Below are 13493 nucleotides of genomic sequence, written 5' to 3' on the forward strand. Positions count from 1 at the left end.
AGGAGACGTGGAGGAGGCCGTAGGAGGGCAACAACCCAGCAGCAGGACCGCTACCTCCGCCTTTGTGCAAGGAGGTGCACTGCCAGAGCCCTGCAAAATGACCTCCAACAGGCCACTTCACAGAAGTGTGATTGACTTGGAGTTACATTGTGTTGTTTAAGTGTTCCCTTTATTTTTTTGAGCAGTGTACATTTTCTAGCTTCTGGGCCTGAGTAACAGGCAGTTTACTTTGGGCACGCTTTTCATCCGGACGTGAAAATACCGCCCCCTACCCATGAGAGGTTAAGAGTTCTTGAGGACAGGAATGATGATCATCTTAAAACGTGTGGATTACAGACTGTGACAAGGAGAGGTTGTCCCAGGTCTGGTAGAGCAGCATCATTGGGCAGATCACGGTTGGGTCTTCCTTTGTAATGCGTAATGGACTGTAGCCCCTGCCACATGAGGTGGGCGCGTCGGAGCCTGTGTAGTATGATTCCACCTTATTCCTATATTGTCATTTTGCTCATTTGACGACTCTGCGGAGGTCATAGTGGGACTTCTTGTACTTGTTCCTGTCCTCAGCCGTAGCATCTAGGTTGTCTACGATAGCTCTGTGTGCGGTAGCCCTGCTCTTTAGTTTAGCGCCAACCTGTGTTAGTCCTGGGCTTTTGATTGGGGGACAATGTTGCCGATGCATTTAATGCAACCGGTGACTCAGGTGGTTAGCTCGTCGGCGGAGTCTCAAAACATATTCCAATCAGCGCCTGCAATGCAGACCTGTAGCATAATCTCTGACTCTGGTGACAATTCTTCAACGGAGCGAGTCACGGGTACTTCCTGTTTTGAGTTTCTGGTTGTAAACAGGAAGTAGGAGTACATGATCTGATTTGGAGGATGAGGGAGGGCCTTACATGCTTGCTTGTTGGTAGAATAACAGTGGTCTAGGACTTTATCGCCCCTAGGGAATAGGGTGCCGTTTGGGACTCATCCAGATTAGAGGTGTACTGTATGAGAGGCTGTCTCTCTGGATAGCTGGCCAGTACCCAGGACTGAGGCTCAAAGGCATAGCTCCTGGTAAACCTGCTTGAGAACACTGTGTGCTGATTTCTGGTGTGAGTGGGTTTTAACCAACCACTACAAAGCTGAAGCAGCACATGGTAGGTAGGGGTGTGGCAGGAATTGGCTTTAGTCAATCACTGATTACTTCTCAGGAATTTAGGCGGCAGAGTTTTCTTTCCTCGCTGTCGGTCTTTTTCTCTGAACAGACGGCCGGCCGGTAGTCTGATTAAAAACCTGATAAAACACTATGTTCCTGGTCCAAGAAGGCTCAGAACAACAGCACTGTCAGGGAAAAAGTTTAGTCTAGTCTACTGCCTGCTGCCAGCACTCAATGCTTTCCTTTAGGAATATCACAACCCTGCGCTGAAGAGCAGAGCATGGAGTGGGGCCTGCAGAGCATGGAGTGGGGCCTGCAGAGCATGGAGTGGGGCCTGCAGAGCATGGAGTGGGGCCTGCAGAGCATGGAGTGGGGCCTGCAGAGCATGGAGTGGGGCCTGCAGAGCATGGAGTGGGGCCTGCAGAGCATGGAGTGGGGCCTGCAGAGCATGGAGTGGGGCCTGCAGAGCATGGAGTGGGGCCTGCAGAGCATGGAGTGGGGCCTGCAGAGCATGGAGTGGGGCCTGCAGAGCATGGAGTGGGGCCTGCAGAGCATGGAGTGGGGCCTGCAGAGCATGGAGTGGGGCCTGCAGAGCATGGAGTGGGGCCTGCAGAGCATGGAGTGGGGCCTGCAGAGCATGGAGTGGGGCCTGCAGAGCATGGAGTGGGGCCTGCAGAGCATGGAGTGGGGCCTGCAGAGCATGGAGTGGGGCCTGCAGAGCATGGAGTGGGGCCTGCAGAGCATGGAGTGGGGCCTGCAGAGCATGGAGTGGGGCCTGCAGAGCATGGAGTGGGGCCTGCAGAGCATGGAGTGGGGCCTGCAGAGCATGGAGTGGGGCCTGCAGAGCATGGAGTGGGGCCTGCAGAGCATGGAGTGGGGCCTGCAGAGCATGGAGTGGGGCCAATACAATAAGAATGAATGTATTCTCCAGATTCTCTGCCATCTGCTGACGAATACAGAGCAACACCACCAGATGCCTTAGGGAGGATGGTATACATTATAGGGGGAATTTGTGTTAGGATAATGGTGGCGATATCACAAGCTAGGTTTATGTCCCAATTTGCGCCAGATTTTCATGAGAATATTATAAAATCTGCGTAAAAAATATGTGCGTCTCCATCAGACTGACGTTGTTGCGGATTAAAGGCGGCACGTGATGACGTAGTGCACATATAAGCACAAAAAAAGTGGTTTCTGTTTTCATGTACTGAATAAAAAACCATGAGTTGGTTTCCATTGCATTTTCCACTCTAGCAATTTGAGTTTTGTTACAAACTGTTGCGCTAGATGGCAAACATTCCCATTCTGGTTGTTGCACATGCATGTTCTCTAGACAGTTGGCTGATAGTGGACACTAGTGGACAGTGGACAGATTAGGGTATATGATGAGGTTGATAAAAGCAAAATAGTTGTTACTTGGCAGCTACGCACCGATCTTCATGTCACTAGCATACTGATGAAGACCCTGAATTTTATTGGAAAGGAGCAGCAGTCTCATCACTGTGCACTTTCACCATCCTGTTGCCTAAACTGCATGCTTTTCCAAGTAGCAATGGGAGGACCACACAACATAGCATCGCGGGACTACACATTTACCTCTACATGGTTATTCTATCAACAAATGCGCAATAATTTGTTTTCACTGCAATTCGTGGCATAATAAAATTTTACCAACACAAAAAGTTTCCACCATGTCAAACTAAGAAATTGCCTGTCGACATTTTATAAAATTGTAACGGCACTTCCTGTTTCCATCAGAGCTGTCGTGATTTGTATTTTATTTTTATACAGTGTGACTTGACTGGCATAAAAACGGTGGACAATCATACAGTGGAGAAACCATGCAACGCAACTGTTAAGACATACATTTATTCAAATTTGAGACGAAATTAACTGATGCACCTTTTATTGAAATGAATAACATTGGAAATACACCTTCCTGCAGGTAGGCAAAAATATCCACTTTCCTGATAATCACCACACATTCATCCCTCTGTCTGCAGGTGTACTTTGACTACATGCACAGCTGGATCCAGATGCTGCAGCAGCTTCCCCAGGCCTCCCACAGCCTGAAGAACCTTCTAGAGGAGGAGTGGGACTTTACCAAGGTCATCACCCCTTACATCAGAGGAGGGGAGGCTCAGTCTGGGAAACTCTTCTGGTTAGTGTTTGACTGATTCTGTTTCTTTGTTCTATTGTATCTCATGTTGAGTGTCTATACTTCTTGGAAGCATCCAACTTGCTCCCTCTTTTTAACATTGTGTTTAGTTATCTCCGCTTGGCTAAAGATCCCCTGCCTCCTCTCTCTCAGTGATATTGCTGGGATGCTGCTCAAGTCCACTGGGGACTTCCTGGACGCGGGCCTGCAGAGGAGTGGTGATGAATTCTGGGAAAGTGCCGATGACAGTACAGTCTCAGATGAGATCAGGTATGTCTTGTTTTAGATGGTAGGAACTGCCAGGGACCTCATGATATGATATTATCACCATTCTTAGGTGCCATAACAGTATGTATTGCAATTCTCACAATTTTAATTACATTTTATGTTCCAAACATATTGCTCATTGTGCCTAGCACCCGTGCCATTAAATCCTCCAAACAACGGCTTCTCGGGGATTATCACCTAAATATGTACTAAACAAAAATATAAATGCAACAATTTCAAAGATTTTACTGGGTTATAGTTCATATGAGGAAATCAGTCAGTTTAAATAAATTGATTCAGGTCCTAATCTATGGATTTCACATGACTGGGAAGGGGTGCAGCCATGGGTGGGCCTTGGCAGGCAGGTCCAGCCTATAAGAATGTGTGTGTATATATTATACATTTTTGTACATGGTTTAATTTTTTTGGTGCAAATTGATACTTGGAGTCAAAACATTGCTATAATATTGCGATATGTAACAATGGATTACCCCCCGTCACTATTAGATATGACCAACTGAATTCCTCACTGTTAGGTTAATAAAGTGAACTTGACATTCTAAGAGGCTAATGTTGAGCTGGTTTGTTGTCCTACCAGGCGGTCGGTAATCGAGACGAGCCGGTCACTCAAGGAACTGTTCCACGAGGCTAGAGAGAGGGCGTCCAAAGCTCTGGGCTTTGCCAAAATGCTCCGTAAGGTGAGGGAGAGAGCAGTTTTTGTTTTCCCCATTTTCTTCCTGCTTATTTTTACTTGGCAAATGCACAGATGTATTGTGTATGTAAGTAAATGTATGCTGTGTTTTTGGTTATGGCTCACTTGTAAAATAATAATTATACTTTTTTTTTTTTTGAAAGGATAGCGATCTCTGTGACTTCCCAGGTTAAATCTAGGAAGTATGAACATAAAATAATTGTGTATTTTGAGTGCTCTGACTCCCTCTCTCCACTACAGGACCTGGAAATTGCTGCGGATTTCAGCATTACCAGGGGGGTACCATGCCTCCTGGAGGCCCTCATGGAGAGAAACTATGTCAAGGTGCCTCAAATGACCCCTTTTGTTCCTTTTCACCCTCCGTGCTATTCACTCTGTGTTCTACAGAGGGTCTGGGTCAATCCATTTCAGGAAGTTCCCATTCCGGAACTAAACTGAAATTCCAATATTCATCATTGCTTTTTCAATGAAATTGCCATTTCGATGTACTTCCTGAATGTCCTTTCCCTTTTTGAAGGATGAAAATGCTAACCTGTCTGTCTGATTGTCTGCAGGTCCAGATCCCAGGGCTGGAGGAGCTGGAGGTGTTTGTCCCCGGTTCCCTGATGGACCAGCGGGCCCTCATCCTGCAACTTCTTAACGCTGCAGCTGGTAAGGACTGCAGTAAAGAGCCTGACGAGATGATGGCAGAGGATGAGGCCTACCTGCTGATGAGCAAGCACGGAGCAGGGGACTCACCTGGCGAGGCAGCCCAGGCTGCGGTGCAGTGGCAGTGGGACGGGGAGCTGGTCAAACTGGTGCCTCAGATGGAGACTGTGGACACTCTACGAGCCATGAAGGTCGGTTGGTGGGAATTCTGGGAACAGGGTTTATTAATCAATATGCAGTGTAGCCATGACAAGGTATGTGTGATCCCATCTCCCATTCTGAAGTAGATTATTAAGCCTGATTGCATGGGAACCTAAATATAACAATATGTAGCTGCTTTGCACTAACTAACATTATACTGACAGATGTAAGAGAAGAGAGACTTATGACTTGACTCAAACTCAGCTGTTAGACTTGACTGTACTATGACTTGTCCTCAAGGAATTGAGACCTGACTCTGACTCTGTTAGACTTGAGACTACACACTCATCCTCAAAGACTTGAGATTGACACTGACTTGCCTAAAGTGATGTGGCCCAAAGGAATTGATTGATTGTTTTCTTAATATATTGATCAGGTGGAGAACCTGCTCCTGATAGTGATGCAATCAGCCCACCTGGTGGCCCAGCGTAAGGCCTTCCAGCAGAGCATGGGTGACCTGCTCACCCTCCACAGGGAACAAACTTCCAGCCAGCCCCTCATCGCCCGCTCCCTGGAGCAACTCAAGGTACCATCCACTGTATTTATTTACATTGATCATGTACTGCTTTTCATTTCCCTGTTGTAAATAAATATTCACTTAAGCCCAGGTTTATTGAGCTGCTATTGGGTAAGTTCACAAATTACTTTGCACAAATGTCATGTTTATACTGCAGTGAGCGCTGTGAAAAAAAGTCATGCACATAACTGTTGTCTTATTCTACATCACATTGTTTTCAAAATCTGTTAGCTGTCTCTCTCCTCGAATAGATTCCTGTGTGTTGTGTCTGTGGTTGAAGCAGCCCTCATAAAGTGATGTATTTTTCCTTTTAGTTAGTGTGTTTTTGACTCCCTCTCTTACTCAGTATTTCTCTTTTTCTCTCCATCCCTCCCTTTTCTGTTGTCCTGCCACAGAACGAAGCCTTACAGCTGTGTATAAAGATCAACACAGCCATCGACCGGGTGGAGTACATGTTCACGTCAGAGTTTGAGGTGGAGGTGGAGGAGTCGGAGTCGGCCACACTACAGCAGTACTACAGAGAAGCCATGATACAGGGATACAACTTTGCCTTCGAGGTTAGATAATAATAGAGCATATTATAACGGTTGGGTTGATGAGGGTGGGTGTATGATAAGCAGTGTTGTAGCAGTCCAGTCTCCAGACACATAGTGTCTCGGTCTTGTCTCTGTGTCAGATACATTTGTACTCTGTCTCGGGACAGTGAGGACTCATCATTTTTTCCGGAGACCAGCGCAGTAAAAAACTCATAATTATCAGCTTCTGTTCAGTCAGCGCATAACCACTTCGCCAGGCTACATATTCTTAAAACATGAATACAGTATCTTAACAGCCTTTATAGCTATTATAGACAGGAGAGAGCAGTGGTGAACCTAATAGGCCTTCAGTGGTGAACCTAATAGGCCTTCAGTGGTGAACCTAATAGGCCTTCAGTGGTGAACCTAATAGGCCTTCAGTGGTGAACCTATAGTGTGTAACATGTTGGTGATTCTGAAAAGGACAGCAACAGTAATACTAGTTCACTTTTTGTAAAACACAAACACGTTATACGCAGGCCAGTGGTGTAGTGGAGGGTATACGCAGGCCAGTGGTGTAGTGGAGGGTATACGCAGGCCAGTGGTGTAGTGGAGGGTATACGCAGGCCAGTGGTGTAGTGGAGGGTATACACAGGCCAGTGGTGTAGTGGAGGGTATACGCAGGCCAGTGGTGTAGTGGAGGGTATACGCAGGTCAGGTATAAGCCATATACCTTATTTCAGTGGGCATTGCCTATACCCACTTCTTAATCCCTACTGATGTGTATCAAAGTAGTGTAGTGGAGGTATATGACTTATTAATGATATAGTACAATAGAGAAATCATGCACAAAGTAGCCTACACAATTGCAAAGCACATGAAATATATTAATATGCACACAGCCTAGTTTCAGCGGAATATCATCTGCAGACAGCAAGAGTATGCAGCTGTCAACTGGTTTTGGCATGGAACAGCTCACAGAATATTGACATCGGTAGCTGGTAGGGTAGGAAAGAAATTTTAAATGTATGATATCGAACAGTAAATGCGACAATGGGTATGCAAACCAGGTATTGAAAAAGTTTAGTCCGAACTGTTGGTTAGTAGGCTATTTGTGATGCGTAATTGTTATCATGCACTGTTTGCATCAGGAGTGTAGACTTGTGTGGACTGAGGCCCACCCACTGGGGAGACAGCCCCTGACAGGCCCACCCACTGGGGAGACAGCCCCTGACAGGCCCACCCACTGGGGAGACAGCCCCTGACAGGCCCACCCACTGGGGAGACAGCCCCTGACAGGCCCACCCACTGGGGAGACAGCCCCTGACAGGCCCACCCACTGGGGAGACAGCCCCTGACAGGCCCACCCACTGGGGAGACAGCCCCTGACAGGCCCACCCACTGGGGAGACAGCCCCTGACAGGCCCACCCACTGGGGAGACAGCCCCTGACAGGCCCACCCACTGGGGAGACAGCCCCTGACAGGCCCACCCACTGGGGAGACAGCCCCTGACAGGCCCACCCACTGGGGAGACAGCCCCTGACAGGCCCACCCACTGGGGAGACAGCCCCTGACAGGCCCACCCACTGGGGAGACAGCCCCTGACAGGCCCACCCACTGGGGAGACAGCCCCTGACAGGCCCACCCACTGGGGAGACAGCCCCTGACAGGCCCACCCACTGGGGAGACAGCCCCTGACAGGCCCACCCACTGGGGAGACAGGCCCACCCACTGGGGAGACAGCCCCTGACAGGCCCACCCAATCAGATTGATGTGGTTTAAGCATTGTTGTTTTTTCTTCTTCTATGAAAACAAAGTGAAATCATAAAATTCTATAGGAAAACTCATTAAAAAAAACAGGAACCCATAGGATTTTTCACACAGGTTGTCTTTCCTTCACTGGACAGGCCAGTTGAGAACCTTTTTGCAAAATTAGAGTATACCCACGTCTCCAGCCCTACTGCATAGGGCCGATGGAAAGACAGGGTAAGCAGTCCATTCACTCAGACATAATGAGGCCAGTAGGTCCCAATCATAAAAATACAAAAACACAACCATTAAGCATTTCCCAATCTGAATGTACAACTATTACTTCCCATTGCAATAAACATTTCACATTTAGCAAACAAAGTAACCGGTGACCTAAAGTTAAAAGTGCAACTGACAGCATTTAACTACTTTGCAGATATGAAACAAACAGCCAATCATCATATCAGTCAAAAATATCAAATTCACAGTTTATGCTACAAAACCAACTTTGTAATAGGTTCTATTTGACTCTGTGTTACATGACGTACACTACTCTGTGTTATATGACGTACACTAAGGCATTGTTGGCAGAATAGATGGATGCAGTTTAATGCATGATATAATTCACCAATACATTTCTTGGTAGTCCCAAAAATATTGCTATCAGGTTGTAAATCACAGCTGGCCTGGTACATTGTTAGCTGCCTCCATTCAGGATGCACTGTTTCACTTTCAATGACTCAGTGTTCTGGACAAAAACGAACGAATGTAACTAAGGCTGGGAATGTCAATACAATCAAACTAGCAAGGTCAATGATCACAAGTCAGTCATAACGTGGCTTATAGGCTAGTGTATCTAATTTACGTAGCAACCTAAAAACACGGAGACTTTAGTTAGCTAGCTAGCTAGCTAGCTGCTAGGAGGATGTTATGCCAATGGAGGAGTGGGTGGGGATCTGACTTTTTTCCCTCATATCGTTTTTTGGTGAATATACACAGCTAGAGATGCAGGTGTCATTTGGTTAGCTAGCAAGAACAACAACTTTTATCTAGCTAGCATATCTCTTGCCTTTGCAAATTCACTCTACTAACCAGCTCTGCTAGGGCGAGTAAAATGGGCAGTGAGGTGTTCTCTCATTTGTCTGGAAGTAAGCAAACTTTAGCCAGTTAGCTTGGTGCTTGGTTGGAACAAGCATGCATTGGCAGGCAAGCTGCAGAAGGACAAAGAGGCTACACTTCCCCCATTGGTTATCAGTGCAATTTTGACGGCCAACTAGCTGAAAAAGTTTGAGAGTTTATCTAATGTTCCTTCGTTAGATTTTAGCTCATCTTGCTCTGGCTAGCATTTGAGATTTTTTTTATTTAACTAGGCAAGTCGGTTAAGAACAAATTCTTATTTACAATGACGGCCTACCCCGGCCAAACCCTAACCCGGATGACGCTGAGCCAAATGTGCACCACCCTATGGGACTCCCAATCACGGCCGTTTGTGATACAGCCTGAAATCGAACTAGGGTCTGTAGTGACGCCTCTAGCACTGAGATGTAGTGCCTTAGACCACTGCGCCACTCGGGAGTTGTTGCTCTTGTTGTTGTGTATAACTGAGGGAGAGAGAATCTACCTTTTCATGGTGGTTTGATCAATAGGACTGTAAAGTTCCCACATGTAAGAGACTCCGTTGGTGTTTACATTTTTTCAGAAATCATTCAGGTGTATTTTGTGGCTATGGGCGAATGCGTTCTAATGATCTGTTGCAACTGCCTGTAAACACAGACCAGTTCAAAGTGAATGATGGCAGGCCTGTGTGGCAAATCGCTTGTTTGTATAAAGGCCTACTATATCTCTGATTGGCTATAGGGCACCGGTCTGTGTAGACTCTGGTCCTGGACACGACAGATGTTTTATTTCCTGCAGTGTTTATTAATTGTCTATATGCACGGCCGCTTTCACTCTATATTGCTATAAAATGTTCACAAATGCCTTAGTATACGTAATTCCAAAACATTCTAAGAATCCATGAAAATAACCATTAAGTGGTCACTTGTCAGAAAATGTTTTAAAAAGTGTAATTCTTCCTGCGGGTGTATATACGAACTGATTTAATAAGATTTCATGTTGCTAAAATGCAGTTTTTTCACTTTAAATGCATTTATTTTATTTAACCTTTATTTAACCAGTCAAGTCAGTTGATAACAAATTCTTATTTACAATGACGACCTACTTGTAAAGCCCCCCCGGCCAAACCCTCCCCTAACCCGGACGACGCTGGGCCAATTGTGCGCCACCCACATACAGTGCCTTCAGAAAGTATTCACACCTACACTTTTTCCACATTTTGTTGTTACAGCCTGAATTTAAAATTGATTAAATGTAGCTTTTTTTGTCACTGGCCTACACACAATACCCCTAATACCCTATAATGTCAAAGTGGAATTAGGTTTTTAGAAATGTATACAAATTTATGAAAAGCTGAAATGTCTTGAGTCAAATAGTATTCAATCCCCTTTTGTTATGTCAAGCCTAAATACGTTCAGGAGTAAATATTTGCTTTACAAGTCCCATAATAAGTTGCATGGACTCACTCTGTGTTCAATAATAGTTTAACATTATATTTTAATGACTACCTCATCTCTGTACCCAGCACATACAGATAATTGTAAGGTACCTCTGTCGAGCAGGGAATTTCAAACACAGATTCAACCACAAAGACCAGGGAGGTTTTTCAATGCCTCGCAAAGAAGGGCACCTATTGGTAGATAGAAAATAAAAAAAGAGCTGACATTGAATATCCCTTTGAACATGGTGAAGTTATTAATTACACTTTGGATGGTTTATCAATACACCCAGTAACTACAAAGATACAGGCGTTCTTCCTAACTCAGTTGCCGGAGAGGAAAGAAACTACTCAGGTATTTTAATGGTGACTTTAAAACAGTTACAGTTTTATGGCTGTGATATGAGAACTGAGGATGGATCAACAATGTTGTAGTTACTCCACAATACCAACTTAAATGACAGAGTGAAAAGAAGGAAGCCTGTACAGAATAGAAAATATTCCAAAACATGCATCCTGTTTGCAACAAGGCACCTAAGTAATTCTGCAAAAAAATGTGGCAAAGCAATTCAATTTTGTCCTGAATACAAAGTGTTATCTTTGGGGCAAATCTGCCACATCACTGAGTACAACTCTCCATAATTTCAAACATAATCAAATCTTCGTCCAGTTCGAGGGGAGTAATCGCTGTTCTGATATCCATAAGCTCTTTTCCATATGTACAAAATAAGTTAAACAATGAGAAAAAACACACAAAATAGCACAATTGGTTAGGAGCCTGTAAAACTGCAGCCATCTCCTCTGGTGCCATTCTATAGTGGTGGCTGCTTCATGTTATGAGTATGCTTGTAATCTTTAAGGACTGCTGAGTTTTTCAGGATAAAAAAAGAAACAGAATGGAGCTAAGCACTGACAAAATCCTAGAGGAAACCTGGTTGTCTGCTTTCCACTAGACACTGGGAGATGAATTCACCTTTCAGCAGGACAATAACCTGAAACACAAGGCTAAATCTACACTGGTTGCTTATCAAGAGACCAGTGAATGTTCCTGAGTGGGTGAGTTGAGTTAAATTGTATTTTAAATTATATTTTTAAAGAATAATGGCAAATGTTGCACAATTCAGGTGTGGAAAGCTCTTAGAAAATTACCCAGAAAGACTCACAGCTGTAATCACTGCAATAGATGCATCTACAAAGTATTGACCTAGGACTGTGAATGCTAATGTAAATGAGATATTTCTGTATTTCATTTTCAATACATTTGGAAAAATTCTAAAAACATGCGTTCACTTTCTCATTACAGGGTATAGATGATGTGTGTAGATGGTTGAGAGAAAAAACTAAATTCAGGCTGTAACACAACAAAGTGGAATAAGTTGAGGGGTATGAATACTTTCTGAAGGCATTGTAAGTTATTTTGAAAGATGGCTGACAACAGCAAGTGCGCTGCAATTAAAAAACATTGTTCCACTCACCAAATGATCATTTGAAACATAACTTCATGTTGAAAGTTATTCTTGAAAAGGGAGAAGCTAACAAATTTGCAACGACGTCCTCTTTGATAACACTGCTGCAGCCGCTGCAAACTAGACGACAAAAAAGCTAACTAGCTAGACCACGCGAAAACAACTACTGCTCGCTATTGCGCAGTGAACTGTTGGCCTTCAAGAAGGCAGAAGTTTCCATACGTTTTTGAAAAAAATGATCCCACCCATTAAGTCAAAATGTGATTGGTTGATTCCACTGTCACTCCAAACATTTGCCCTAATACAGCTGAATGACTGATGCCTTTATCTAGCTTCTGATGGCTTAGCCAATGGCTGACTTAACTAGATAGATTTTATCTCCCCAAAGACCAGCTGATTGGATATTGTTTTGTCTTCAGTGTTAACCCTTTTCTTTCCAACAAAAACTGAGATTAAATCAGAACGTCATTGAAAATAATATAATAATCATCAGGCCCATTGATCCTCACTGTGTTTGGGTTAGTAATGTGTAGAGTGGCTCTATTTTACCTCAGCATGCATTTGTTCACTATTTTGAATGTGTAAAGAATCTGAAATATGAACCCAGAAATACTGGACATTTTGATCTCTCATGGTGGTGATTTGGCAAAATTACAATCATGGTCTTGAAATGGACTCGCATTTTTCTGGTCTCGGACCCCTTGTCCCCCTCCTGGTCTTGACTCCGTATCACCCCCCCCCATTCCGGTCTTGACTTGGACTCGCTCCGGTCTTGGTCTTGATGCTTGCTTTAGGTGATCTTGAACACAACACTGATGATAAGGATGCTAACTAGTACAGAGGGTGCTCTGGCTCAACTTTGCTTTTGAGGTTAGAGGCCAAGGGTCACTGTTTGAGTCAGGGGTTGTTTGGCTGCATGGTGTGGGGGGCAGGGTGGGGCTAATGGTCTATGTTATAGTTGGAACACTACCCCAGTACTCAGGGTGGGGCTTATGGTCTATGTTATAGTTGGAACACTACCCCAGTACTCAGGGTGGGGCTAATGGTCTATGTTATAGTTGGAACACTACCCCAGTACTCAGGGCGGGGCTAATGATCAGTGTTATAGTTGAAACACTACCCCAGTACTCAGGGCAGGGCTAATGATCAGTGTTATAGTTGGAACACTACCCCAGTACTCAGGGCAGGGCTAATGGTCTATGTTATAGTTGAAACACTACCCCAGTACTCAGGGTGGGGCTAATGATCAGTGTTATAGTTGGAACACTACCCCAGTACTCAGGGCAGGGATAATGATCAGTGTTATAGTTGAAACACTACCCCAGTACTCAGGGTGGGGCTAATGGTCTATGTTATAGTTGGAACACTACCCCAGTACTCAGGGTGGGGCTAATGATCAGTGTTATAGTTGAAACACTACCCCAGTACTCAGGGTGGGGCTAATGATCCGTGTTATAGTTGGAACACTACCCCAGTACTCAGGGCGGGGCTAATGATCAGTGTTATAGTTGGAACAGTACTCAGGGCAGGGCTAATGATCAGTGTTATAGTTGGAACACTACCCCAG

At 44.8% G+C, this 13493-nt stretch overlaps 1 protein-coding gene across 3 annotated transcripts in view; it reads left to right on the plus strand.

Moving 5' to 3' along the window:
• Positions 1 to 13493, plus strand: part of LOC129862789 (mitogen-activated protein kinase kinase kinase 4-like) — a 76843-nt gene that overhangs the window by 37451 nt on the left and 25899 nt on the right. For all 3 annotated transcript variants that reach the window (XM_055934769.1, XM_055934758.1, XM_055934775.1), the window contains exons 8-14: positions 3142 to 3299; positions 3450 to 3566; positions 4162 to 4261; positions 4516 to 4599; positions 4830 to 5114; positions 5501 to 5650; positions 6037 to 6198. In XM_055934769.1, the coding sequence (XP_055790744.1) occupies positions 3142 to 3299; positions 3450 to 3566; positions 4162 to 4261; positions 4516 to 4599; positions 4830 to 5114; positions 5501 to 5650; positions 6037 to 6198 (1056 nt within the window). The remainder of the gene's footprint in view (positions 1 to 3141; positions 3300 to 3449; positions 3567 to 4161; positions 4262 to 4515; positions 4600 to 4829; positions 5115 to 5500; positions 5651 to 6036; positions 6199 to 13493) is intronic.

Source organism: Salvelinus fontinalis, chromosome 1, assembly GCF_029448725.1.
Source record: "Salvelinus fontinalis isolate EN_2023a chromosome 1, ASM2944872v1, whole genome shotgun sequence".
Classification (NCBI taxonomy): Eukaryota; Metazoa; Chordata; class Actinopteri; order Salmoniformes; family Salmonidae; genus Salvelinus; species Salvelinus fontinalis.